This window comes from Chrysoperla carnea, chromosome 2, assembly GCF_905475395.1.
Source record: "Chrysoperla carnea chromosome 2, inChrCarn1.1, whole genome shotgun sequence".
Classification (NCBI taxonomy): Eukaryota; Metazoa; Arthropoda; class Insecta; order Neuroptera; family Chrysopidae; genus Chrysoperla; species Chrysoperla carnea.
The window spans coordinates 54,677,955-54,704,472 of NC_058338.1; the positions used below are offsets into that span (position 1 = coordinate 54,677,955).

Below are 26,518 nucleotides of genomic sequence, written 5' to 3' on the forward strand. Positions count from 1 at the left end.
TACTTTTAAGAGCACGATCCTGTAATTGTCGGGGTTTTAGTTTTTGAACTTTATTTTATTTAAACCATTTTGGGGTTATAATTTCATGAGAAAGTATAACAACTAATATATATTTAAATAGTGCTATCATACCTTTATGTCCTCTAGAGTGCGCTATATTCAATTAAATGTGACGCCACATAGCCTATAACCAGCGGGCAATCAAGACGCTTGCACGCACATGCCTCACTTTGGCGGATATCCATTTTTTTATTACTCTAATAGGAAGTTAGAATAATAAAGAGCTCGTATAGCCAAATTGGTAAGGATCTTAACACGAATCCAAGAGATCCGGGTTCGAATCCTGGTGCTAGTGTATTTTTTTCAATACTCTTTTCTAAGATTATTTGTCTTTTTATAGTTTTGAATTGTATCATAAATAAACATCAATTATATAACCGAAAGGCTAGACGTTAAAAATTGTATGCAAACTAGTAAACAAAATATAAATAATAAATAAATTGGATTAATGTTGATAAACAAACAAAAATCAAAAAGTTCACTTGGTGTCTAATTGTAATTTTCAACTTGTCGGGCAACGTCAATCCTCTTTAATTTAGTGTTGGGCAAAACTATTTTTGAATTTATTATTCGACTACCTTCCTATTAGAGGTCTCGTCCAACTTTGGTCGTCCGGGCTATTTTTGGTACACACTGAGGCCATAAAATCCACTGTGATAGAGGATATGGGTTCATTTTTCCACTGACAATGGGTACAGTAGTCGTGGTGCACTGTTAATCGCACCTTGCTCACCTTTCAATACCACAGGATGTACCAAAGTTTCAAAAATTTTAAATTTTCTCTCATACAGTGTTTCGCATTTAATATGAAGACACTTTCGTTTCTTATGTGAATACCGATTTGAAATTTTTCACAGTCATACAGACGAGCGAAGAATCATCTGAAATCTGAACTTTAAATTCAGCCTACTGCAAACTGGCAAATAGTGTCGATTTTTGATAGTTTACCTAATGTCAGAGATTATCAGCGTCAGAGGTTAGACATATTGAAAAAAATTATTAGAAAAAGTTGCTTAGAATATTTTGGTATACACATATACCGATTTTCATGACAACATTCGCATTTTTAATTTTTTCATTATTTTGGTCTTTACAAGTTTATTTTTTAATTTTATTACTAGTGTGCTATGAAAAGTAAAAACTGGACAAATTGATAATATAATAATCGTATGTATTCAAATATTAAATGCGACACACTGAATAACGTGTGGATAAAAAATATTCACTTGATGCATTTTTTAATTAACTTTTTAACTGTGACGGGCCTTTATGTATTTGCACATCTTTTCGGCAATAAAATTTATTTATTCAAATATAGAGCCAACTATTTGCACTAAATTTCTTAAATATTTATTATAAGAATAAATGGGTAAAAAATGAAAATTCTAAATAAAAAAAAACTCCTAAAGCGGGCGATCAAAGCCTCACATACATAATAGTTATATGTTTAGTTATACATTATAGTATATCACCCGTGAGAGCTTTTGGTCAAAACGATCTAGAGAACATTTTAGGGTAGGTTAGTTAAAGTTTCACAGAAAGTCTATCTAATCTTGCGGGGTTCTTTAATTTCATCGAAATCAGCTTATTGTTTTTGTTCAATGCGCAAACACACATTGAGCAATCTGATTATAGTAAAGACAAATATAAAGAAAATTTATTTTTAGAACATCCTATACCATAATATTCTGATAATAAAATAATAATATTCACTTGAGAAAATTAACATAGTAACTAATTAATTATGTATATAGCAGACATACCTAGACAAAGTCCACTTACCTTATGAGTTTACGACATACCCTAGCATCGTAGTAGAATAATATATTATATCTCTTGATGCATGCCTAAGAATGTTTATAGTTTGTATTCCTACTATAGTTCAACACCGATGTATATATACCTACAAACCGACTGTCTGGCTTACCTTCGAGTACTTATTATTTATTTCTAACTGTGAGTTCATAGTATCTCTAGGAAATGTTAAGATGTGTATATATTGTCGTATATAGAAAATATATTTTTCTGAAAATTTGCACAAACAAATAAAAAAAATGTATTCAACTTATTTAGTTTCTTAAATATAAGACGAAACTATTGTACGCCAGTCAAATTCTACATTAATAACATTATTTAAAAAAAAAAAAACTAAAAAAAAGTTTTCTAGAAAATACTTAAAAACTTTCGATAACTAGTACAAATGGCGACTGGAAGGCGATGTTAAGCTGCTTTTTTAGTATGTTATTTGGACTCCTTAGAGTAGTGTGGAACTACCTTTTGCAATCAAAAAAAAGGAGAAAAACAAATACTTCTTAGATTTTTACCCCTAAACGATCACAGTTTTATTCCCAAATTAAATTGCCGTGACATTCTGTATTCGTATGCAAACAAACTAAATATCGTACATTAAAGATGAAGAATTTACACTACTGTCAGAAAAATAAATAAATTATAGTGAAACGTCCTGAAAAAATTATTTTTCTTTACTCGTACTTTCAGTATTTCTTTTCTGCATTAGTATTATATTTTTTCCTCTTTCTGCACTGTTTTCCATGCAATAAATAGCTAATTGACATTTTCTTATTAAAATTTTTATACAAGATGGCTTATTGACGATTCTTATGGTAAAAGTCGACTAAACTTGGTTGTTCATTGCTACAAAGGATGTTTTATTTGCTTTTAACCAATTTTTGTTCTTCAAAGAATGTTACGCAGAACATTCACAGATTACAACTAACCTAATTTGCTTAATGAAGCTTTGCTGCTTTTCATTAAAGTTTAAATATATAAATTATGTTTAAAGTTAATATTTGTTACTATAGTCTTATAACAAAAAAAACTTTTTTGGAATCGTTTTTTAAAGTTTTATAAAAATTTAAATAATTGTAAAAACTCGTCTTATAGGCATTGTATCGAGAGGCAATTGCAAACGGTAGATGATGAAAATAATATTAAATTAAAAATTTTAAAAAAAAATCAAGTCTGATCGATTCATTTGCGGCATCGCAGCTTCTGAACGGATGAACCGAGTTTGGTTTTTTTGTTTGCAAGGTAATTTGATCAATAGTGTTCTTAGTTGTTTCAAGAAAATCTGCTGTTCCGTTAATTGATCATCACTGCTTTTCTATAGTTATTATGAGATACGGAACCGTAAACAAAAATCCTAAATAAAGATATTAGCTTTTTTGTTTAAACGATAACTAAATACGAGGTATACAAAAATCACATACAAAAAAACTTAGTTCTAGAGTAATTTTCAACATTTTGGTCAAAATGAAAGAATCGTACGACTTTCTATAAAGCAGCTCCTCAAAACTTTTCAAAACAAAAGGAGAATTTTTAATATGAAGTCGAATTTTTACAATTAGAATCGCCAAAAAGGCGGCTAGTTCCAAAAATTAATTAATTAATCCCAAAAACACTTTCCACTATTAAAATAATTTGTCTGATTGATGTTATAAGTTTAACGTATCTGTGTATCTGTGTATCTGTATGTAGCTTCGTAGCTCCTAAACGGATAAACCGATTTTTTGTTGTTGTTTTTTTTATTTGGAAGGTAGTTTGATCGAGAGTGTTCTTAGATGTTTCAAAAAGGAGTTTAGGGCTCGATAACAACTAGAAAATAGGTACAACTAACGCTCTCGATCCAACTACCTTTCAAACAAACAAAAAATCAAAACCAGTTCATCTGCTATGAGCTTGCGAGTCAAATACGAATTGATCAGACCTGATTTTATGTCGTAGGTTTCTTTAAATTTTTATTCTTAAATTAAATTTTCTATCACTTTCTTTTGGAAAAAATTTTCAACAGTAGCGTGAATAGTATTCATTTGCACAGTAATTCTCACAAACAAATAGGAAATGTAATAATGTATTATACATATTTTAATTTATATGTGATAAAATTATTAATTTAATCCTTTGTCATAAATTTATAAGAACTCATTGCTAGGCACACAGACATATACATATGTACGCAAATATATGGAAAACATTATAATTAAAGCTTTAAAATGAGCTTTTAAAATATTATATATATAATATATGCAAGTGCGGATCCAGAAAATTGTTGCAGGGGTCGCATAACCTTTTTATGACGTAATAAAAATTTATCACGTAATAGCTGTAAAGTAGTAACTATAAATAACTTTTTGTAAAAAGTATCTATTCAAAATCTTATATAGTCGATTATTTATGCTTTACAAAGGCATTTGCTAACACAAATTTAAATAAAATGTATTATAATTTTAGATGGCAAACTTTCTCACAATTTAAATTTGATCAAAATCATTTTGATTGCTTTCAAAATTAACTAATCAAATCAAGAACTACAGGTTTAATAAAGATTTTCTGATCCACGTTGGTTGATTGACGCCATATGATCAAATAAAAGAATGCATGTTTGTATCTCAAAATTATTTAATAATTACAAAAATACATAAATCATCATGAAAGTTCCATGATTAAAACTTTGATTAAATAGACTAACTTTATCATAGACTCTTAGACTTGTATTTTGCTATTTTCTCATACACATTAATTTTGGTCCTTCTATAATCAACTACCTGGTTGTTGAATATTTGAGGATTTACTTTGATCTTGCCGATACATATGCAAGACCAAATATGACTTACAAGACCAAGACCACCTGGACGAGAATTGGTCCAGGAATTGAAGCTGATTGTAAATTTATTGTAACCTTATAAGGGTAATGACTTTAAAGATGTGTATTTTAATTTATATCCAATATATCCCATTTATGGTAAATAATAGACGACCTAACGACGTAATCGCCAGACATACCCCTTGAATTAATGTTCATTTTTTCCATTTCTATTAATTTTCTGTAATTTACTAGATTAAATGCCTTTGAATAATCCAGAAACCATAAATATATGTCAAGGGAAATTACGTTAATTGTCAATATGTACTGGAAACAATCTTCGGTAATAAATATAGGACTGACTTCATCAAAACAAATACCAACCAAAAAAGGTGTAAGACAGGGATGCAAACTTGAAGGGATTAAAATAGATTGTAAAAATGTCACTAATCTGAGATATGCTGATGGTACTATTTTAATAGCTGAGAATGAACATAAACTTCAAGCATTAATAAATAAGGAGAATGAAAAAAAGGAGAACTGCACAGCCTTGTTATATTCTAATCGATATTGCCACCGTTAAATTTGTCGTCAAACATGACTGCCTAGGTTCCCTGATATCGTATGACGGAAGTTTCAATAACAAAATTAAAAAACGAATCACAACAGCCAAAGTTTATTTTAACGAACTTAAGAAAATCCTGTGCAATAAAAATACTAAAATGAAATCAAAACAACTAGTGCTGAAAACATTTTTGTAAGGTCAGTCTTGGCATACGTTCAGTCTAGGCTATAGAGCCCATTATGAAACACATATATGTGTTTTGCCGCCTTTTCCGCTGATAATTTGGATTTATCAGCTTCTCAATTATTTTTAGAGGCTGAGTGCATCTTCTTCATACATATTCAGACATATAGCATGCACAACACCAGCCCAACACAACTATTACTTAAATTAATTTTTGTTATGACGATGGGAATGGAACCCGCTTCCCTAGACATATCGCGAAAGAAATTGGTTACGCCTTAACCAACTGAGCTACGAGGGTTGACTAGACTATTAATAAAAATTTTGAAAAATTTTAAGAAATCAATTGAATCTTTTGAAGTTTGATGTTTGAAAAGAATATTTAAAATAAAGTGGAATGATTGTGTAGCAAATGAAAAAGGTAAGTATTTAGACAGCTTTGAACCAGCAAACTTAAACGTTGGTGAGATAGTGCATATGGCTAGAGATAATTACCATAAATGGGATATATTGGATATAAATTAAAATACATATCTTTAAAGTGACTTACACTTACACCGGGAAAAGGAAAACCTCTGGATCCGTGCTTGATACATTATATTAAATTTTATATATTTATAATAATAATGTCTCCTAAAAACTCATCAAAATATATCAGACAACAAAGTTCGCATTTTGTGTTAATTAGATTAAAATCATGTTCACTTTGTAACAGGAATAATTGACAAAAAAGGGTTTTCAACCACTAAAACCAAGAGTACATATATTTCAAAAAATTACATATATAGATATTTATATAATGTTAATCTTATCACTTTATTTGATGCCATTGTTGAGATATTACATAATATACAACTTGTTGAGTTTCATATTTAGTGCCCTAATTAGGGTACACATTGTCCATCCGTTCAGTGTATTGTATTGATATATGTGGACATGTTAATAATATGGACATGTTTTCAACCCTTGTCCTTAACATAATATTAAATATTATATTTTTGATAATATTAGGATAAAGTTTGTACCTTGATAGCAATGTACCTTGGATCAATGAATGGAATCAAAGGTTGCATACCAAAGAGAAATGAAGCAGCAGTACGATCAATGTGTGTGTTTTTTTTTTTTTATAAAAATTAAATTTTGTATAGTAATAAAATTTGTCCAATGGATAACAAGTTTTCTCTTTTAAATTTTTGAAACTGAATTTTTGATGGTTTTAGAATTAAATATATTAATACTTTCAATAACATTTTTTTTTCAATATTTCCAAAAATTAATCGTATATCAACTCATTTCGTTCACTGGGAATATAATACGGAATTTCTATTACTTGAAAAATTACTTTTATAATGATGTAATAATCGTTAGTTCTCCGTCCAAGGCACAACACTCTCTTGTATATTATATAAATAGTTGAATATATATTTAACCCTTTTTAAATAACTGAATCGTACTCTTTGGGGGGTTTCGGTTGAATTTACGCCTCTATAATACACCAGTCATAATAAAACTTTCCCTGATATCACCGCAGAATTAAATCAAGTATGAAATATTTCCATCAGAAACTTCGCCAATAAATATACCACTAACTTATAAATAATCCAAAGATTCTCCAAAGTTTTCCCCAATTTGACAGGAAAAAAAACTCGCACTAAGTTTTATTTTACAAAATAATCTAGTGTTTCGATTTTTTTCCGTTCTCATTTATGTTACGATACAGATTAAAAGAAATACTGGATTAAAGAGAGTTTATATATAATAATTATGGGGAGGGGTGAGGAGTTATTCGATACATTCAATTGTGCCACAAAAGGGATTTAATACATTTACTTACGGTTCAGCGGAAAAATTGCTCTTTGAACAGATGAATATATTTTTATCAAACATGGCTATACCTGTTTTTTTTTTTTTTTTGAAAATGGACCACCGCCGACAAAATAGGTAATTATTGACCCAAATGAACCCCTTAGGTTGAAGTATGACTCAATATCTACAAAAAATCAAATTTTATTAACTTACCTGGCAGTAATTGCAGAATAAACATTTGGTGCATTTTTCAAAAATTAATTAAAATTACATTTTTAGTTATTAATTAATTTGTTTTAACTTTTTCAAATAAAAATATTAAAATTATTTTTAAAATAATTCCAAAAATGACCAAATTTTTGAAAAAACGCTCAAAATGTAAATTCTGCAATTACTGCCAGGCTAAAGTTAATAAAAAAATTTGATTTTTTTTATATTTTGTATAGATATTTAGTCATACTTTGGTCGCTAACCCCCTCAGTTGTCAACAAAACAAACAGGTGTAGACTCGTTTCTATTATTAATACAAATACGAAAAAAATATCATAAATAGTACATAAAAAGTGCGACCTTCCCATGCTGTAATTCACACCCCAAATCCGCCGTTTTCAAGAAAATAAATATATTTGTCAATTTCAAAACTTCAATTGCTTATAACTAGAGAGCGGATAAAGATACAGGGTTAAGCTCAAAATAATTGTTTTTAAATTATCTTTCCTATTTAATGTTATTAGCGAAAATGAATAATTTTCCCAAAAAACAAAAAACCGCTTTTTCAAAATTTTTCAAAAAAGCACCAAAAAGATCGTTTTGAGGCAAATTTTTGTGTAACTATTTTGAATTTTTGTTTTTGGTGTCGCAAAGTGTGTACCTAAAAAAGATGGTCTCCAAATAAGGGTACTGGCCTACTAAGGTACACATAGCACATACAATAGCCTCTCTTCTAACTCACTGAGTTCTATCTTTATATGATTAATTGTGCATGCATTATGCACAAGATGTTTGCTTTGAGAAAACATGCTGAGATTTATCTTAGCAATTTTCAGTATAATTTATAATACATGAATGAATAAAAGCTTGAATATGTAAAATTAAATTTTTTTGTATTTAATTTTTACAAAATCTAAACAAAAAAGTACATAAAGCATTCATAATTTTTTTTTCAAAAGTATTATATATTCGAATTTAATGGTGTCGTAAAATGATTATCCATATGAAAGTCCTTTAGGCAAATGTAATTTGATTTGAACCCAACACATTCACAAAGTTTTGAGAATGTGCCACAAATCCTCTGTATATATATCGAAAATATTTATATAGAGTTTATGTGATAGATTCCCCTCGTCCAAACCACTTTTCAACCATGCCTTCTCTTAAGACAATTCTTTCCACACGTGTACGTGTTTTAAGGGCGCGATATTTTATACACATAGATCAGACCTTGAGGTCAAAGTGAGTAGTGAAATTTTCTAAAATAGAGACGTAAGAAGTAGAACGTTTGAAAGAAAACGTTTGAAAGTAGAAAAAAGGGCTATTACTTAACATGGTTTCCGAATGAATAAAATTGGATATTTTAAAGCGTAACGTAATTATCGTACTATATTCACTAGTAGCCACGTGAAAATAAAATTAGTCTATATAGGTTTGTCTATTTACTTTCTCTGCTAACATAGTAACCAGAATCCTACTTTATTGACGAAGACCCGAATGATAGCACATTGCTTTATATTCTTTTCAGGAGTACTCAGATTCAATCAAGAGGCTCTTCAATTTAGCTAGCCAAAATAGCTATTGACTTTAAAACTAATCGAAGTTTGATTAAGGAAAATGAACCGCTTCATAGAGTATGATTAGTAGTTATACGCCACTATACCATTAGACATCACTGGTCTAAGCGCGTTCACTTTCAAGCAGCCTTAAAGATTTTGTTAACTCAAATATTCAAGTGGAATTTATATCTTGAACTCATATTTTCTAGCTTTTGAAAAGCAGTATGTTTGGTATTTAGACACCTGAAAAGTTTCAAAAAATGGGAAACTAAAAATTAATTTTTCTGTATTCCCTAGCCGAAATTACGTACTTTTTCTGGTGGTATTGACTCCAGAAAGAACGGTTTTTGTGGCTTGCTAAAGCTAATCAAATTAAAGGGTGCTCTAATTTGTGACCCGATAAAATAGAAACACTTTATTGACGTAATCTGTTAAAAAGAAATTGAATAAATATAAATAATAATAGAAATTTAATAATTAATAAAATAAATTTAATAATTAATTATTAATATAATAATAATGGAATACGAGTATCTACCTATTAAAAATCAATCAAATAATCGCCACCTGTATGCCATTATTTTAAACTTGATAATTTTACTTTAAATATTAACTTAAAATTGCAATAAAGAAAATAACTCTAGGATTTACAGTTTCTTTTAAATGTCGTGCAACCTTCTTAATAAAATAATAAAATACGGGAAGGCTGTACATACTTTCTTAAATGAGGTATAGAAGATTATATTTTTGACTAATTAACACATTTAGTTTCATTAGCATTTCATATTTATACAAAATCGGTAGAAGATTTTCACATTTTCACAAATAAATGATTTTCGCCTATTCAAGGTTTATTTTATGAAATGAAATGATATCATATTTAAACAAGTAAAATTTACAAAATTTAATAAAACCCCGACAAATGCGATTTATCCCTTGCAAACCGATTTTTGGAAACTCAATCATGTCGATTCGACCGCTTAAGGGCTACGATGCCACTGAGAAACACACAGACGCACAGATAAACACTTTAAACTCATAACACTCTTTCTTAAATCAATATCAAAGTGATGATCAAGGACATCAGATGAGATGAAAAGGATACATAGAGAGCTATCATTTTTTGGGACAAATTTTTGGAAATATTTCAATTGGAATTGAAATATTTTAGTTGACTTTGTTCTTTTGAACTATTGTTTTGAATTACCTAATTATTTTACAATTTCCCTTTCGATATGAATTGAGCCAGGTTTATTTGACCATTCATTTCCATAGTAATTATTTATATGTTAAAATTATATGTCATGCCTTTTCCAAACTGAATCGATTTTGAAAAGCAATGCCAATATTTTAGTTTTTTCGGCTACGGAAACCTAAGCTTACACTTGAACCGAAGCTTGCATAGCTAAGAACACTCTCCGTTAAATTACCTTTCAAATGAAACCAAAAAAATTAAAATCGGTTCATCCGTTCAGGCGCCACGATAGCACAGACAGATACAGACACATAGCGGTCAAACTTATAACATCCCTTTTTTTAGTTCGGGAGTTAAAAAAAAATTAAAATCAATCCAGCTTTCTGGTCTATGGGTTGGAATAAACTATTTCCCATAAAAAGGTTTTGTACCTCGTTATGACATAATATTTTGTATTCTCTGCATAGAAGTAAAAATACTTACCTTTCATTTTCAGCCATTCATTATATGTAAAGGTATATTTTACACAAATGTCATTATCTATGTGTGTATGTCTGTAATGACAAAACAGAAGTCACCCACTCCCTTAAATAATAAATCAAACGTATATTATACCATTCATCTTTGTAAAATGAAACATGCATACATTTTTGTTTCACAATCATACCCCAAAATGGAATGAGTGTATTTTCTTTAATTTTCCCATGTCATGGAAATTTTTTTTTTATAATATAAATTTGTCTATTACGATTAATTTATGAAGTTACATCGTACGGCTCATATATCATGTTCTATGGATAGGAATTTTAATTATTTTTTATGGTAAAGACGTTTTACATTTTCTATTGAATATATACCCTGTATATATGACATATATATATAAAGGCATATTAACTTTAGTCCCAAATTTATAATGCTTAAAAATATTGATGATACAAATAAAATTTTGGTATAGGTGTTCATAAAATTAACCAATTGGGGCATTTCCGGTTGCGTGGCCGCATGAAAATGAAGCACATAATACAAAGTTTTGGGTAGGATTTTATTTAAGGAGATATTATTTCATTTTTAAAACTAAGATAAAAAACATAACAAACATTTTTGTAGCCATTTTTTCACATAAACTTTTTTGACATTTTAAAAATACAAAAAACAAATTTTAAAAAAAAAATCAAAAATTTCTCAAATTACAAGCCAATGAAGTGAGATCAACAAAAAAAAAAAAGATGCACTCGGGTTCACACGATTCCAACCCTTGCAGAGTTTTGAAACAAAAAAAAATTAAAAATTCTTAATCAGTAAAACGATGGCAACATCGTTTGGATCATAGCCAAAAAAAAAAAATAAATAAATAAATAATAAAAAAAAAAAAAAAAAATCACATAAGGGCAATCCAAAACACAGACGATATAAAGATTTATAAAGAAAATTCCCACCAAATTTCAAAGGGGTCGGTCAAGTAGAACTTCAGATATCATGTTAACCACCTCGACAGATGTAGTTTTAAGAAAAACGTGTTTTAAGTTTGAGAAACAATTCCGGCTTCTTTTGAAACAGCATAAGCTCGCAATCCAGTGTGATTAATTCGAACTACGTTACCAGAAAATCCGCTGCATCCTCGAAAATAATTTTGAAAAATCCGTTTAAGGACATATTAAAGATTATACCTTTATAAAGACTATACCTTTAGAATTATACCTTTAAAGAATCGATTAATAAAAAATGAATCGATTTATATAAAAGAAAAACAGCGATTTATTCAAATTTCTAGCCCAAAATACTGCCTAAAATCTTTATTTGCAGGTTTGTAAGGTTTCGAGATAATTCGAAGAGAATTCAAAAGAAATTTTTTAAACAAATGATCTATATGCATAATAACATATGTAAAAACGTGATTTATTCATATAAGCTTTTTTCTAAAGATAAACAACACCTTTTTATTGCGCCTACATGCAATAATATCCTCATCACCACTCAGTCTATCGCTTTAACTCTCCACGCCTCAAACCATGAACACACTTCACTTCATTTATCTACCACCCTGCATAGTCCCGGACATTACCAGATAAAATACTATTCTCCTCTAATTTTGATACAAAACGTGTATGTTGGTTGTGTGGCAAACATTTACCATCCCCAACTTTTAGGGCAATGAAACTTCGCCGGAATCTTATTTTCTCAATCACCTTAAAACATTGTACAAATATTATCACTGATTACAGTTATTAAAGGCCCAATAAGATTTATTGAGATATTGTATTTGTAAATTTTTCATAACTTAATAATTCTTTGCAATCTCATAAGAATAATAAGAATAATAATAATAACTGCAAATATTTTGGAAATATTATTGAAGTTTATGACCGATTTCCGAAATTCAAAATCGAATTTTTGACATTTTTTCAAATATTGTCTCCGTAAACGTAATGGGGCCGATTTTGAAAATTTTATGGATGGATTTAATGTGATGTCTGTGTGTGTGTGTACGTATGTGTGTGAACGTATGTTTGTTCGGATTATTTAGCATCGATTATCTCGCGAACCAGTTATGTCATTACCACGTGACTATGCTTATTCGACGCGAAAACGCGTATTTAAGAACTGAAAAAGCAGAATAAATTGAGCCGTTTTTTAAAGGTAATAAAAAAACTGGAAAAAACTGAATAAACAGAATTTGAAAACTAGATAAAACTCATCATTTATCTATGGAGATAATGATCATTCCAGCATAAGCTGCACTACATGTTCGAAGAATAATCTATGAAGGCTAACAAGATCTTTTTTTAATGTTTTTCCTCCCTCTGCGAAGTTAGTCGTGTGAACTACAGGGGTCGCACTCAGACGACTTTAGTACCACACCGACTATACTGCCAATTTATTTCATTCAAAAACTAGTTGGGAATTTCAGCTTTGGGAAAGTTATTATATCTATGTACTAAATTTTCTATTCATTAAATGAAGATCCATAAAAACATGGTTGAATCACCAAAATAAAAACTACTCGCTGATATTTTCTTTTTTCACTCATACGCCTAGACTTTGTATACATACAGTTTTTGTATAAAAATAATAATGGTAGATAGACTTTCCTTTTATTCTGAGCGTCGTCGTGTATAATTCGTGTCTGTTTTTTTGTTACGCCAGGTCGTGCTTAAGAGCTTATTAAAATACCTTCGGGTTATAATATAATACTTTGAACTACCATATACACAAACATACATTCATAAATACCTACATATATAATAATCCAGTAAAACTAGTATTTTACTTTGAAAAAATTAAAACAAAACTAAACTTTAGTGAAGACCTTTATTTAGATGTTCTAAACCAGATCTAATAAGTTCCCTTGCTTTGAACCGTAGACTTGTATTTCTAAGGAAATGAAAAGTAGTATGGTATTATTTACATAATTGCAACATAAATGAATAATATTGAAAATTTAAATTAATTCTGATGATCAACGAAGCTACAATTTTAACAAAAATGTACACCCTGTTAATTCTCTCAAAATAAAAACTCATGGTTTAACTTATAGGCCGGTAAATATTGACAGAAAACAGTCTCCCATTTTCTACTGCATGCTTTTTAAGAATTAAGAAGTAACCCCTAAAATATGAAAAATAGAGAAGGTATTGGTGGCTGCATGCTTGCACGTCATAAGGCCTTTTTGTAAAAATTTCAGTAGTTTTCCGTGGTTTTTCATATTATATTGTCTACCTTTGTAACAAAAGCTAGTGCAAACAAAGTCAAGTTTTAATAGTTGATGTCATGCAATTCACAATGGCCAAATGGGCTCAAAGAGCTACGTAAAATGAGAAAAATAGGACATTTCCGTGTTTTCAAAATGCATGCCGATGTAAAACATTAAAGTTTCCATCATAAAAATACTCTGCAAAAATTGGCATGCGACCCTCGTATGACCAACGATGGAAAATTTTGGAAAAATGTTGTTATAATTTAACATTTACAAAAAATTTTCCACCCTTGGTCATACGAGGTACATGCCAATTTTCGCAGAGTATTTTTATGATGCAAACTTAAATGTTTTATACCGGCATGCATATTGAAAACACTAGTTGTACTATTTTTTATCATTTTTACCTAACCCTTTGATCCCATTCGGCCGTTGTGAATTGCATGCCATCAATTATTATAGGTTAATTTTGTTTGCACTACGTTATGTTACAAAAGCAGGCAATATAATATCACGAAAATCCACTAAATTTCTTGACAAAAATAAAAGCCATCTGCCTTATGACGTGCAAACGTGCAGCTGCCAATAACTTCTCTATCTTCCATATATTTACGTCCAAATATCCAAAGTTGATTCCTGCGTGCTTTTTTCTTAGCAGTGAGTTTTATTTTTTAGAATGAAATGTTATATTAGAAATGACAACTTACTTGACTTTTTAATATGTGCATTTTACATTAAAAGTAAATGAAACATTTTTTCAAATTATTTAAATTTTTTGTGTTTCTTTTCTATAAAATATATAAAAGAATTGTTTTGGAAGTGGTGCAAACATGAACAAACTACTAGCACAACAAGCGTGTTTTGTCAAAACAATTTGAAACTGAACGGCATGGATTGAGTTGTTGCACAAATATTTCTTATGGTTTCTTTTTGCAGTACTTTTGATATAGCTAATAGTTAAATTACAAACTTGGAACTAAACTTAATATACCTTGATATATTTCATACATGCATGGTATCAAAATTCATTTAATAATATTTATTTTTAACGTTGAAAAACGACTTCTTTTTCAATTTTTCATACATTCAAATCAGATGTGATATTTTTTCGCTGAGAAGAAGTGATATAACTTCGGTAATTGCAAATTTGTTTTCAAAAATAGGACCGGGTTTTTAGACTTGATACATGTGGGAGCATCTCCCAAACGCAATAATAGAATAAAATAGAATGGGAAAACCATCGAAACTATTATTAGAACAATATTGTGAGATACTTGGTAGGCGTATTTTACTAAAGATCGTAATAATATAGTTATTAAATATTATATTAAAGAGGATTAATTTTAAAGATTCTCTCGGCTTTTCTCTCGATTTCTGAGATATTCAAATTAATTGATTTATATAAAAACATGCACTCACAACGTTCATGAATGTTATTAAAATGCCAATTAATTTTATGAATACGAGGTATTCGATGAAGGCCAATGAGTTGGGAGGGAAAGTCGGGATTCTGGTAGACTTAGGGATTCACGTATAAGATTAAAGCAGATTTATAAATATGAGCGTTTTTGTTTAACAAATTCTTTACATAATATACCTAATATTAAAGTTCTTATAAGAGATACTAATATGAGGAAAAATAACGGTATCCTTGGCTCAGGTGACATCCGTATATCATATTTAAGTAGATAACTTTTAATATATAATTATTACGTTATACATGAAAAAAGAAGAAGTTGTTACAAGAAATATATTCTTAACATGGTAGCAAGTAAATAAATTCTTGAAGCGAGTAAATATTTTTTTGTTTAAAGAATATTTTTATACAATATCAAGTACCTAATTATTTTCTTGACTTGAGTATTGAGATCGTATATTCAAGAAATATTTACTTGTTATGATAGATTATCGAGAATCACGAAAACCCCGTTTACTTCAGTCCAGAAACTTTTTTTACTGTGCTGGTACATAAAAAGAGCAAATCATAAAAATTCGATGAAAATCTTTTGTGAACTTTCGGATTAATGCGCTTATAGGCTTATAAATCCATCACCTATCGGCACATAAGCTTAGAAATATTTCTACCCTCTTTTTGATTTCCTTTAAGTTTTCTGTACTGTTTTTCGAAGAAAAACCATACAGTTTGATAAATATACCCTTTGTCAGTAAAATAGAACTACGTAACGCGATTGAGTTTTTAAAATGTCACACTATACAAGTAGATAATAAGTCAAAATTTATTATTCAACTGCATCAGAAGTAATGGTAAATCATCCTATTCCAAACGTTTATAGTTAAAGAGATTTAGGTCTCCTCCTTCCCAAAATATTTTCATATGTTTAGCCAATATTCACTAAGCCATAAAATTAAAAGTAACTATTTGATTAATGAAAATTATTTTTTAATTTCCGTTTTTCTCTAAGATTTAGTTTCTAATTGCTGTATGGTTAAAAGTCTTTGAAAACACAAAAAGTATCAAAATGACAGGAAGCTGGCAAATGTAAATAAAGTTGAAAATGGAATGCACTTGTAAATGAATACATAAACAGTTTTCAACCCTGTCGACATTTGGCTGCTATTTCTTTTACATACTGGTACTCTCAACGATTTTCTTTTAGAGCTGTTCTATATACATTTTTGATTAGCGTGAAACTTTATAATTTTTTTAAGAATCGTTAAATATTCATTGCTGGAAAAAAATTTAATAAAGAAAAGCGGTTTTCCAGATTAAAATGGTTAAATTTACAATTGAATTTCAAGTAGGTACTGATGATTATACCGCTTAACTTTATCGATTTTAAATTTGATTATGATATAGGTATTCTACCTGCTCTGGGAACTTATTTTTCAAAAATAAATTTTCACTGTTCACATCCAGGTTGAGTGGGGTAAGAAAAATCAGTACCTAGGGCAGATAGTTTCAAAAAATAAAAGTACCCAGGGCAGTTAGAGTATGAATACCTATTACATATCCAAATTTAAAATCGATAGAGTTAAGGGTATATAATCGCAGTTCTAAAAATTCAATTGTAACTTTAACCATTCTTATCTGGAAAAACGATTTTCTTTATAAATTTTTTTCATCAATGAGAATATTTAAAAGGTTCGTTAAAATAATTATAGAGTTTCACACCAATCAAATATTTGTATAGAACAGTCTTAGCATACACGATTGACTGATTTATTGATAACTTTATTGTCCTTAATTACCAAGATTACCTTTGCCATCCTCAAAAGGCAGACCATAGAACATAGAAATTTTAGTTCCGTTTATACTGACAGTTTAAGTATAAATATGTCGAAACATATTTCAATATCCATAATGACTTGAATATTTTACTTCCAAACGCAACTGTTGACTTAGTTCAGATTTTACATCTTTAAAAAAAAAAAGAAAAAAATGACTAAATTATAACTTAATTTCTTTTTCAGACGGTGTTGATTGGCAGAAATGTAAACGACAATAAATGGCACACAATTCGTTATTCAAGACGTGCAAGTAATATTAAACTACAATTGGATGGCGAATCACCAGTTAGAGGTTTCTGAAAAATTATTTCTCAACACAATATTGCATGCATTCAAATTTTCTATTAATTAACTTTTTTTATATTTTTCTTTTCTAACAGCAGAAACGATTTTGGGTAAACAAAGTACATTACAATTTCGACAAATTTATTTGGGCGGGTTCGTCAACGAGGAAGAAGAGAAACGAATGACAACACCTATGCCCAATTTAATTGGAGCATTACAACAATTTTGGTTTAATGGAGAGCCGTATATAGAATTAGCCAAAGCTGCGGGACGAGATCAGACAGTGGTAGCTGGAGCACCACATATTAAATATTCAGCTAAATTTATTCGCGCACAACAAGAGGTGCTGCACAGACCTTTTACATTCAAATCAAAGCATACATTCATTGGTTTGCCGATGATCAAAGCCTACACAACAATTAATTTAGATTTTATGTTTCGTACAAATGAGGCAAACGGTTTAATAATGTTTAACGGGGGTAAAAGGAATGATTTTTTGGCGGTCGAGTTAGTAGATGGTCACATTCATTATGCATTTAATTTTGAGGAAGGTTTAATTCGTACCCAAGATAATAGTCCAAAACCTTTAAATGATAATCGATGGCATTCAGTGAATATTCGACGTCCTTCGAGCAAACAACACACTTTGCTTGTTGATGATATTTTAACTGTTACGGAAAGCCCTGGTATCAATGAACACATTGACTTGGATGGAATTTTGTATTTGGGTGGGGTGCATAAAGAAATGTATCCGATTTTATCAAAGGATATGATTGAATCTAAACATGGATTTGAAGGTTGTTTAGCTGGTTTAGATTTAAACGGAGAATCTCCAAATATATTAGAAGATGCTGTCGTTCATAGTTCACTGGTTTCGCCAGGATGTGAAGGTATTTTTAAAATTTATATATAGATTTCTGGGATTTCAATATTATATCATTTCCAGCTGGACAACCGCAAAGATGTAGTCATAATGTTTGTGCAAATCGTGGGATTTGTATTCAACACGAACATGGATATTCTTGTGACTGTGATTTAACTTCATATACAGGACCGACATGCTCTGATGGTAAACAAGTCATCTGAAATCATTTTTCAGAAACTTAACATTTTTTTTTTTTTTTTAGAATCAGTGGCGTATGAATTTGGACCTAATAAAGGTATTATTAAATATTCCTTCCCAACAGATAAGCGGCCTGATGTCAGTGAGCACACAGTAGCTCTCGGATTTGTAACCACCCGTGCTGATGCTATTTTACTGCGAATTTTAAGTTCAACATCAAAAGATTATTTAGAAATTGAAATTGTGAGTTAGGAAAATCTTTTAGAAATATTTCCAATCTAAAATACGTGTTTTTTTAGGTTGAAGGAAATATTTTCATAGTATACAACCTTGGCAATAATGATCATCCTTTGGGTGAAATTGGCGTAAAGGTTAACGATAATACATATCATGTTGTACGATTTAAACGAATTGGAGCCAATTCCACATTACAAATTGATGACTACAATGTGCAAGGAACCTGCCCAACGGGTAAGTTAAAAATTGGTTTGACAAACAAATTTGACAAATTTAAAACGTACATACTTAAATTTTAGGAGAGAATTTATTACAAGTGTTTAATAGCCAATCCATGATTGAAATTGGAGGTAAATGGAATAAAGAGAAGAAACGAGTAGAAAGACCATTTGCTGGTGTAATTTCTGGTGTAGTTGTAAATGGAATGCGTATTTTGGACTATGCAGCTGAACAGAATGAACATATTTCAATGATTGGAGATGTACAATTAGTAACAGGCATACAGGACCGTAATGACCATTATCAAAAAATGCAACAAGTAAGCTAGGAAATCTTTTACAAAAATTTGATAACCCAAAACAATTTTATAAATAAATTTTCAGACTCCATCATCCAGTTTTTCGGACGTAATGGATGACTTGGTATTTTCGGGAGCAGGATCCGGATTGGACTGTAACGCAGATGATGAAGACGAATGTCCACCACCCATAGACACTGGTTCCGGTGATGACTTAGTTACGCCTGTATATGTTCCTCCCACAAGATCCCCGACAACAACTCCTCGAAATCATGAATCAATTAAAGTAACAGGAAAACCGGGTAAACCAGGTGGTTGTAATGACGATGATGAAGATTGCGTCGATGGATCTGGTTCTGGAGAGCCTACTGAAGAAACTACACTTGGAACAGGTTTGTATCCTTAAAAAATCGTCAAGGAATGTTTTATTAATATATTACTTTGGTTAGAAACTATAGATAAGACATCAACTACTGCTATTACAACACGTATTACTGATGGAAGCAGCACGACAGGCATAGCCATGTCAACCCCCCACTTCGGCACATCTGGAGGATCAACAGCATATGACCATAGTGATTTAACGACAACAACTCGTATTACGGACACGTCTGTTATAATCCCTAGCGGAAGCGGAGGAATGAATTCAACGCATCCAATTTCAACCCACGAAACAGATACAACAATCTCATTTGATGTCTCCACAAATGCAACAAGCGTAGGCGGTGGAATAAGTAGCACATTAACCACAGAACCATCTTCAACAACTCTCTCCACAACACCAGAACCTCCACCAATTATTTATAACCCTCCATATATTGTAACAATGCGTACACCACGCCGAAATAATGAGCGTATTCATTCTGAAACAGCAGAAAGTGTTGCTCTAATTATCGGTATTGTTGCAGCGATATTAATTGCAATTGTATTAATCATTATAATTGTAATACGTTTTCGACCGGGTGGGGAAACTCGCTACAAAATTGATGAGAGCAAAGGTGGTTATCAAGGACCTAATGCAGCATTGTTAGGTAATGCGGGTAATAGTAATGGACAAACACAATACCAAATGAACGGTAGTGCTAAAAATGGTACCGATCGACAAATGGGTGTCCCATCAGATCGACAGTTGAAAAAGAAACGCGACAGTAAAGACATTAAAGAATGGTACGTTTAAAACATTCGCGCATATGCATAAAGCGTTTAGTGAACAATTTTTCGACAATGGATTTTTTTGTGGAATGTATATTATTGTCCGAGCCAAGTGAAAACAAAAAACGTTGTAACGAGTGTCTGTTATAAATGTGGAGGTGGGAAAATATTAAATAAAAAAAATAAAAACAAAAACGTTAAATCCTACTGTTAATTACTTAATCTGCAAATGTTATCCAATTTTTAAACAAAGAAACTTGTGCACGTAGATTTTATTTTAGTGTGAATATTTAATTTTATAAATTTAGTTTAACGATTGCGTCGTGATAGCAGAAATTTTTTCGAAATATTTTTTAATTTTATTTTCATTTCAATGTGAAATTAGTTCGAGGAAAAAAAACAGCAAACGTCTCTAAAAGAATACTAGGAAACGTTTAAAATTGTATAAAAAAATATTTAATAATTTTTTCGAAAGAATAGTGTTGATGGAAAAAAAAGTGCTAATAGTAATAATAATGAAAATTAAGAAAATTTTTTGAAAATCAATACATATTCATTGAAAAATCATATCGTTTTATATATTTTTAAAACCTGAATGCTCATGTTAATTAAATTTAAAAAAAAAATAGTGTAATATTTAATAAAAATGATGATTTGAAAACAGGGTTCACGAAAAGGGGTAATTTTTATTGACAATTCTTTTTTTCCTTAAAAGTTGGCAATCTTGTCTTTTGTGATTTTCGTAAAGCTTGAATAGAATTTTTCTATGTAAAGTTGTAGATACGTTCAGGGAAATAAATCTTCCGAACATTATATATTTATATACCTAATCTTCCTTCAGCATTAGGTTTTGTAGGTAAAAAGAGCGAAATTTGGATCAATTACGACCCAAACTTTTTCCTGCTACTCAATTGTTTTACAATGACCAGACAAATAATCTTTGATATTTTGTGTGTACAATGTATAGAAGTTATATAGCTCTTTATACTTTTGAAGTCAAAACAGTAAAAGACTCAAAAAATTATATCTATAGAAAAGGATAGGATAAAAGCCAATGCATTTCATCAGAACGTATTCTTTCGTATTTTTTGGAGACATTCAAATTAAAACCCCAAAATAAAAAAATCTGCTTTTTAAGGAACTATTTCTTGAAGTTTTATCTCGAAACTTTCCCATTTCAGTTTGTAGGTAACTTGTTTGATACTATTTTAAAATTTTAAAATATTCAGTACCAATTTTGCTACGTCTTATCTATTTATAGTCAATTATTTGAATTTCCGTTTTTGGAAATTCATAGCCTCAATTATTAAATATCTATGATTATCATTACTATATGTCTCCATGTAACGGGATGGACTCCCTAAAATATTTTAAAGCACTGATTTTAATTTTCTTTTGGTGATAATTGAGTTGTTGAATTTTTTTTTTTTTTTGTCAAAAATGACAAGATCGTGTTTTAAAAAAAAAGAAATATCATATTTAACAAAAACCTGTAAATCTAGACGAAAACGGCCGGTGAAAATCATTTTAAAAAATAAAAGCCACCAGGACCGGATTAAACAGTTGAGGGGCCCTAGGCTGAAAATCATAAAAGAGCAGAATATTTTTACAAATTCTAATTTTAAAGAAAAAAAATATATAACCATCGCGTGTAATATGAAAAATTATTTAAATTATATTGAAATAATTTAAACATAAGTTTCATTGTATGTTAAAATTTCTTTAATTATTTTGACTATCTGATTTTTACAGTAAATTTTTCTTTGTATTTATTATAAGCACCCAGAGTTATGTAGTTTTGAAGATCTATGATTGAAGATCACATGCTCCTTTATTCGATCAGCCTTTTGCTGGTTGATTTTTTTTACATTTTTTTTTTTCATTTGATTATTTTGTGCCCCCAAAACAACACTCTTAGGCCCTAGGCCTATTAATCCAGCCCTGGAAGCCACTGTGTTATAGATACCCTACACGCCTATAAAACGTTTGAAATCAATAAATTTATCATTTTAATTAATTGTATTTAATTGTACATAGTTTTTAAATAAGATTTCTAGGCGAATCTCGTTATTATTTCATTTCAATTCATCTTTAGATTTCCCAAACGAAAAGGATACAAAAATTTCAATAACTATTCAATAACAAAAAAAATCTCTCAATAAATCACTTCTTTTCGTGTACACTATTTAATAATTAATTAATTTAATTAAAAAAAATACAAAAAAATTTAAACAATAAATAATTATTATAAAAATTTTTAATTAATTACCACATTCTGAATTTAATAATCTTTAAGGCAGTTTTCTCTATAATAAATCTACTTACTATCTAATTAACTAAAAACCAAATATAACAATATTGTAAAAAAAAAATAGAAATATTTAATACAAAAATTAAATGAAAAAAAAAAAACAGTGCCCACACAATTCTGGACGGCAATAAGTTCCTGACAAAAAAATTATAAAAATTAATTTTTAAAAAATCATTAAAAAAAAAAGAAAATCATTTTAAAAAAATTTAAAAATAAATAAACAGTATGATTGAAATTGTTAAAGTTAAATTGTTGTGCGCTTGGCAGTTAACAATACTTAATAAAAAAAAAATGGTGATCATATAATTTATATGAATATATTAATTAATTTTATATTATTGAAATATGTTAGTTGAAGATTTATAAATTTTAAATGTTTGTTCTGGTTTATAAAAAAAATTCCCTTAAAATTTACCAATTTGAATCGAGCATAGAGACCTAAATTAGATAGATATATGAAAAATGTTTCAACATACTAATTTTGACGCCATTCCTGTTAATTATTGGTATTTGTTTGATCAATAGTTTTAACCTACTCCGATAAAGTGAGTTGTAATGCTAAAAAAACAAAAGAATGAGACTAGCTGAGAAAATAAATGACGAAAAGGGCGATTTTATCGCTATAAACCGTGTTTTCTCTTAAAGTTTCGAACGGATTTGACTTTACCAAATCGCATTTTTTGTTGTTTTTTTTTTAACATTACAACCTCCTATTCATATATATCTACTATTTTATTCCTAATAATAACGTTGCAAAACCGGATGGATTAATTTTTTTAATATGAAACTACTCAGCCAGTTCTAAATACAAAATTGCAGAGAGCACTAGATAAATTTTGTCACTTATTCAAAAATAATAATCCGTATGCAGTTGATTTGGGAAAGTGAAATCATATGAATAACTTTTGAATAAAAAGAATCGGAACAGAACTATTGTTTGAAGAACCTTTCACAATTCATTTTGGGTCAAATACAAGTATATATATTACAAGAAAATAAAATATTTAGTATTTAAAAAATTTGTCGATGATACAAACTAGAACTGCGCTTATTATGAAAGAAAAATTGTTTAGAACTGGAGCTTCAGTACTTATTTTTAATACGAAATCACTAATTTATTTAAGTTTAAAAGACGTTATTTCTCTTCAATTATAAAAAAATTTTATACTACAACCATTTTCATTTCTTAAAATAATGATTTTCTCAAAAGTCGGAGTAGAAACAATTTCCTCCTGACATTCTGCAAAATTAAGTGGTCTAAAACGCTACTAGAGATAAACGAATCTCGTTTTACGTTAAAGCTCCACCTCCAGACAATTACCATAAAAACAGTGTTAACCCATACCGTTATTGGGTTAAATTGTATCTGATTGAATTTTAATTAAGTTAATATTATTTTAATTTAAATCAGTTTAATTAGAAAACAAAAAACTCCAGATGAAATTTTGAAACATCAATTCGGTATTGGTAAATTAACTTAGGCCTAATAATTACTTTATAGAACAATATCAAAGTTACAAAACGAAACAAACATTTAAAATTTACAAAACAAATAACAGATAAAAAAAACTTTGTAAAAACACACAAAAAATATTGATTCAATATAAAATACAATAATTAAACAGTTATTGAAAAAAAATACATTTTCAAAATTTTTGTCATTCTGATGTAAGAATTTCTTATTAAACAAACAAATCTCTTGACTGTTAATTAATAAAATTAATTAATTAATTGCGATAGTTAGATTTTAATGATTATATTAATTCTCATCACTCTACTTTTAATCTGTAAAAAACAAAAAAAAAGATATAATATTTACATAAGGCCACTTTTTCTTAGCACTTTTGGTAACAAATCGAATACAATTTTTAGCACCTAATTTTGTTCTCAAATGAATCAATTTTTTCTACTTTAAGTGAAATTTTGATATCTAAATTAAGAAAATGATATACACAAACAAATCTAGGTTTAAAACAATTTTTTAGGCTAACAATTAGCAAGTATTCGTAGTTTAGAAATTCAGTTAATTAACCTTATTAATTTAAAATTTTTAGACATTAAACTAATTCGAAAATTGTTTTTTAGCTTCAAATTAATTTATACATGAAGAATATTTATGAACTGTTTAGTTGTATGTGCCATGTTTGAGTTAAAAGAATAGGTTCATTTAAATTAAATTCACTATCGTAAGTATTCTAAGCAAGAACTGGAGTCAGAAGTAATTACGAGTTGGTTGAGTTGAGGTTGTCGACTATATAGAAGTTGGGTTCTAGCGTTTAGCCCTAGCTTTCAATAATGGGACACTATTACAGAAATTTGTTCGGGTCTACTTCAATTTTTTCCGGGTCTACTTTTTCTGATCTTTTTTTTTCCCAAATCCTTCTTTTAATAATACCAGTGATATCGACTATGCAAGAAGTTTCTACGATCGATTGTATTAGTCGCATTAAAATTATTCTTTGAGAACGTGATTGACCGAACAACGAATATCGAAACAATTACATTACTTCCGTGACGTCTAGTCATTTATTCTACCCTACGTGTTCCATTTGTACCATTCGCAGGTGCATATATTTATTCTCTAGTCTTTAAATTTTTAACGAATTAGACTAAAAAATACTTTTAGAAAGGCGAAGTCACTGAACTATGTTTTATAGTGATTTAGTGATTTCGAAACCAGCTGATTAAATCAGCCCGGTATGAATCAATTTAAAGAATAGAACAAAACTCTGAAGTGACCCATACTAGAGTGTCATGAAACTTCAACGTTAACAACATTCATTTTCTGCGTGTTGCATCTATAAATGTTATTGGTTGGGTAAATCTACCGGATTTTGATTATACATTCGAAAAATTATCGAAACCTGGTCATAATTCGAATTGTTGTATCTTGTAATGATGCAAAACTGAATTCTATTTTGAATTTTTGTTTCGTCTCAACCCGATCAATAGAAGCAGAGATATTCAAGAAAACATCACGAAAGAAAACAATGTAGAGATAGATTGTCCCAAAACCGCGTGCAGAAAGTCATGCGGATCGTTCCTAAACCGAAAAAAACTCCTTTTCTGTAATTTTTACAACAAAAGAAACCTATTTAAAAAAATAAGCCTTCCTCAAAATTTCCCGAATTTATTAATATCCAATAAAGTAATAATATACTTGCAGTATATAAATCAGCGATTTAGTCTAAGGAGGTCTAATACATCTAAACAGTTTTTTTAAGAAAATAGAAAAGACATAGAACCTAAAATGAGAAAAGTAAATTAATTTGAAAATATTAATTTTGTATACCTATATCTTTTTAGAATTTAGAATTTCGTCATAGTTATTAATTAAAAATAATATTAAAAATTGACAATACTAGTTTTGAAGAATTGAGAGCGAGAGCGTTGAAGAATGTTGTATATCAAAAATTTTTCAAATTATTATTATTAGTATAATTAATAATGAACCCGAGATGGTAAACGGAAATATTGGGATATCACAAATTGATTCCAAGTCCTTTCAATGTTAGCTACAAAATAATTAAACTTTTAAGAGTTAGTATTTTTTACAAAAATGGAAAATTTTTATTTGTCAAAAAATACAAATTCTTATATCCAAAAAATTTCCTCAAATACCTATATCTGTTTAATAATAACAGATACGAAAAAAAAAAATATAAAGAAAAACAAGACATACTGCGTGCGCACATCTTTTGATATCTTTACTTATGTTTTAATATCTTGACATCCCAGTATTTCAGTCGTCATCTCCATTTTCAACACTCATTGATTGAGCTACGTTATTTATTTTAATTATTTTTTAATTATTACACTGCCGTTAATT

General features: G+C 29.3%; 1 protein-coding gene across 2 annotated transcripts in view; it reads left to right on the forward strand.

The window, feature by feature from the left end:
- The window catches only part of LOC123291979 (neurexin-1), a 357,550-nt gene extending 336,940 nt beyond the window's left edge, over positions 1–20,610 (forward strand). The window contains exons 12-19 of one of the 2 annotated variants that reach the window (XM_044872472.1): positions 17,308–17,416; positions 17,505–18,299; positions 18,356–18,478; positions 18,537–18,715; positions 18,772–18,943; positions 19,009–19,247; positions 19,312–19,618; positions 19,676–20,610. In XM_044872472.1, the coding sequence (XP_044728407.1) occupies positions 17,308–17,416; positions 17,505–18,299; positions 18,356–18,478; positions 18,537–18,715; positions 18,772–18,943; positions 19,009–19,247; positions 19,312–19,618; positions 19,676–20,403 (2,652 nt within the window). In that variant the 3' untranslated portion in view covers positions 20,404–20,610. The remainder of the gene's footprint in view (positions 1–17,307; positions 17,417–17,504; positions 18,300–18,355; positions 18,479–18,536; positions 18,716–18,771; positions 18,944–19,008; positions 19,248–19,311; positions 19,619–19,675) is intronic. The other variant, XM_044872471.1, reaches the window with a different exon arrangement.
- Positions 20,611–26,518: the final 5,908 nt, after the last annotated feature.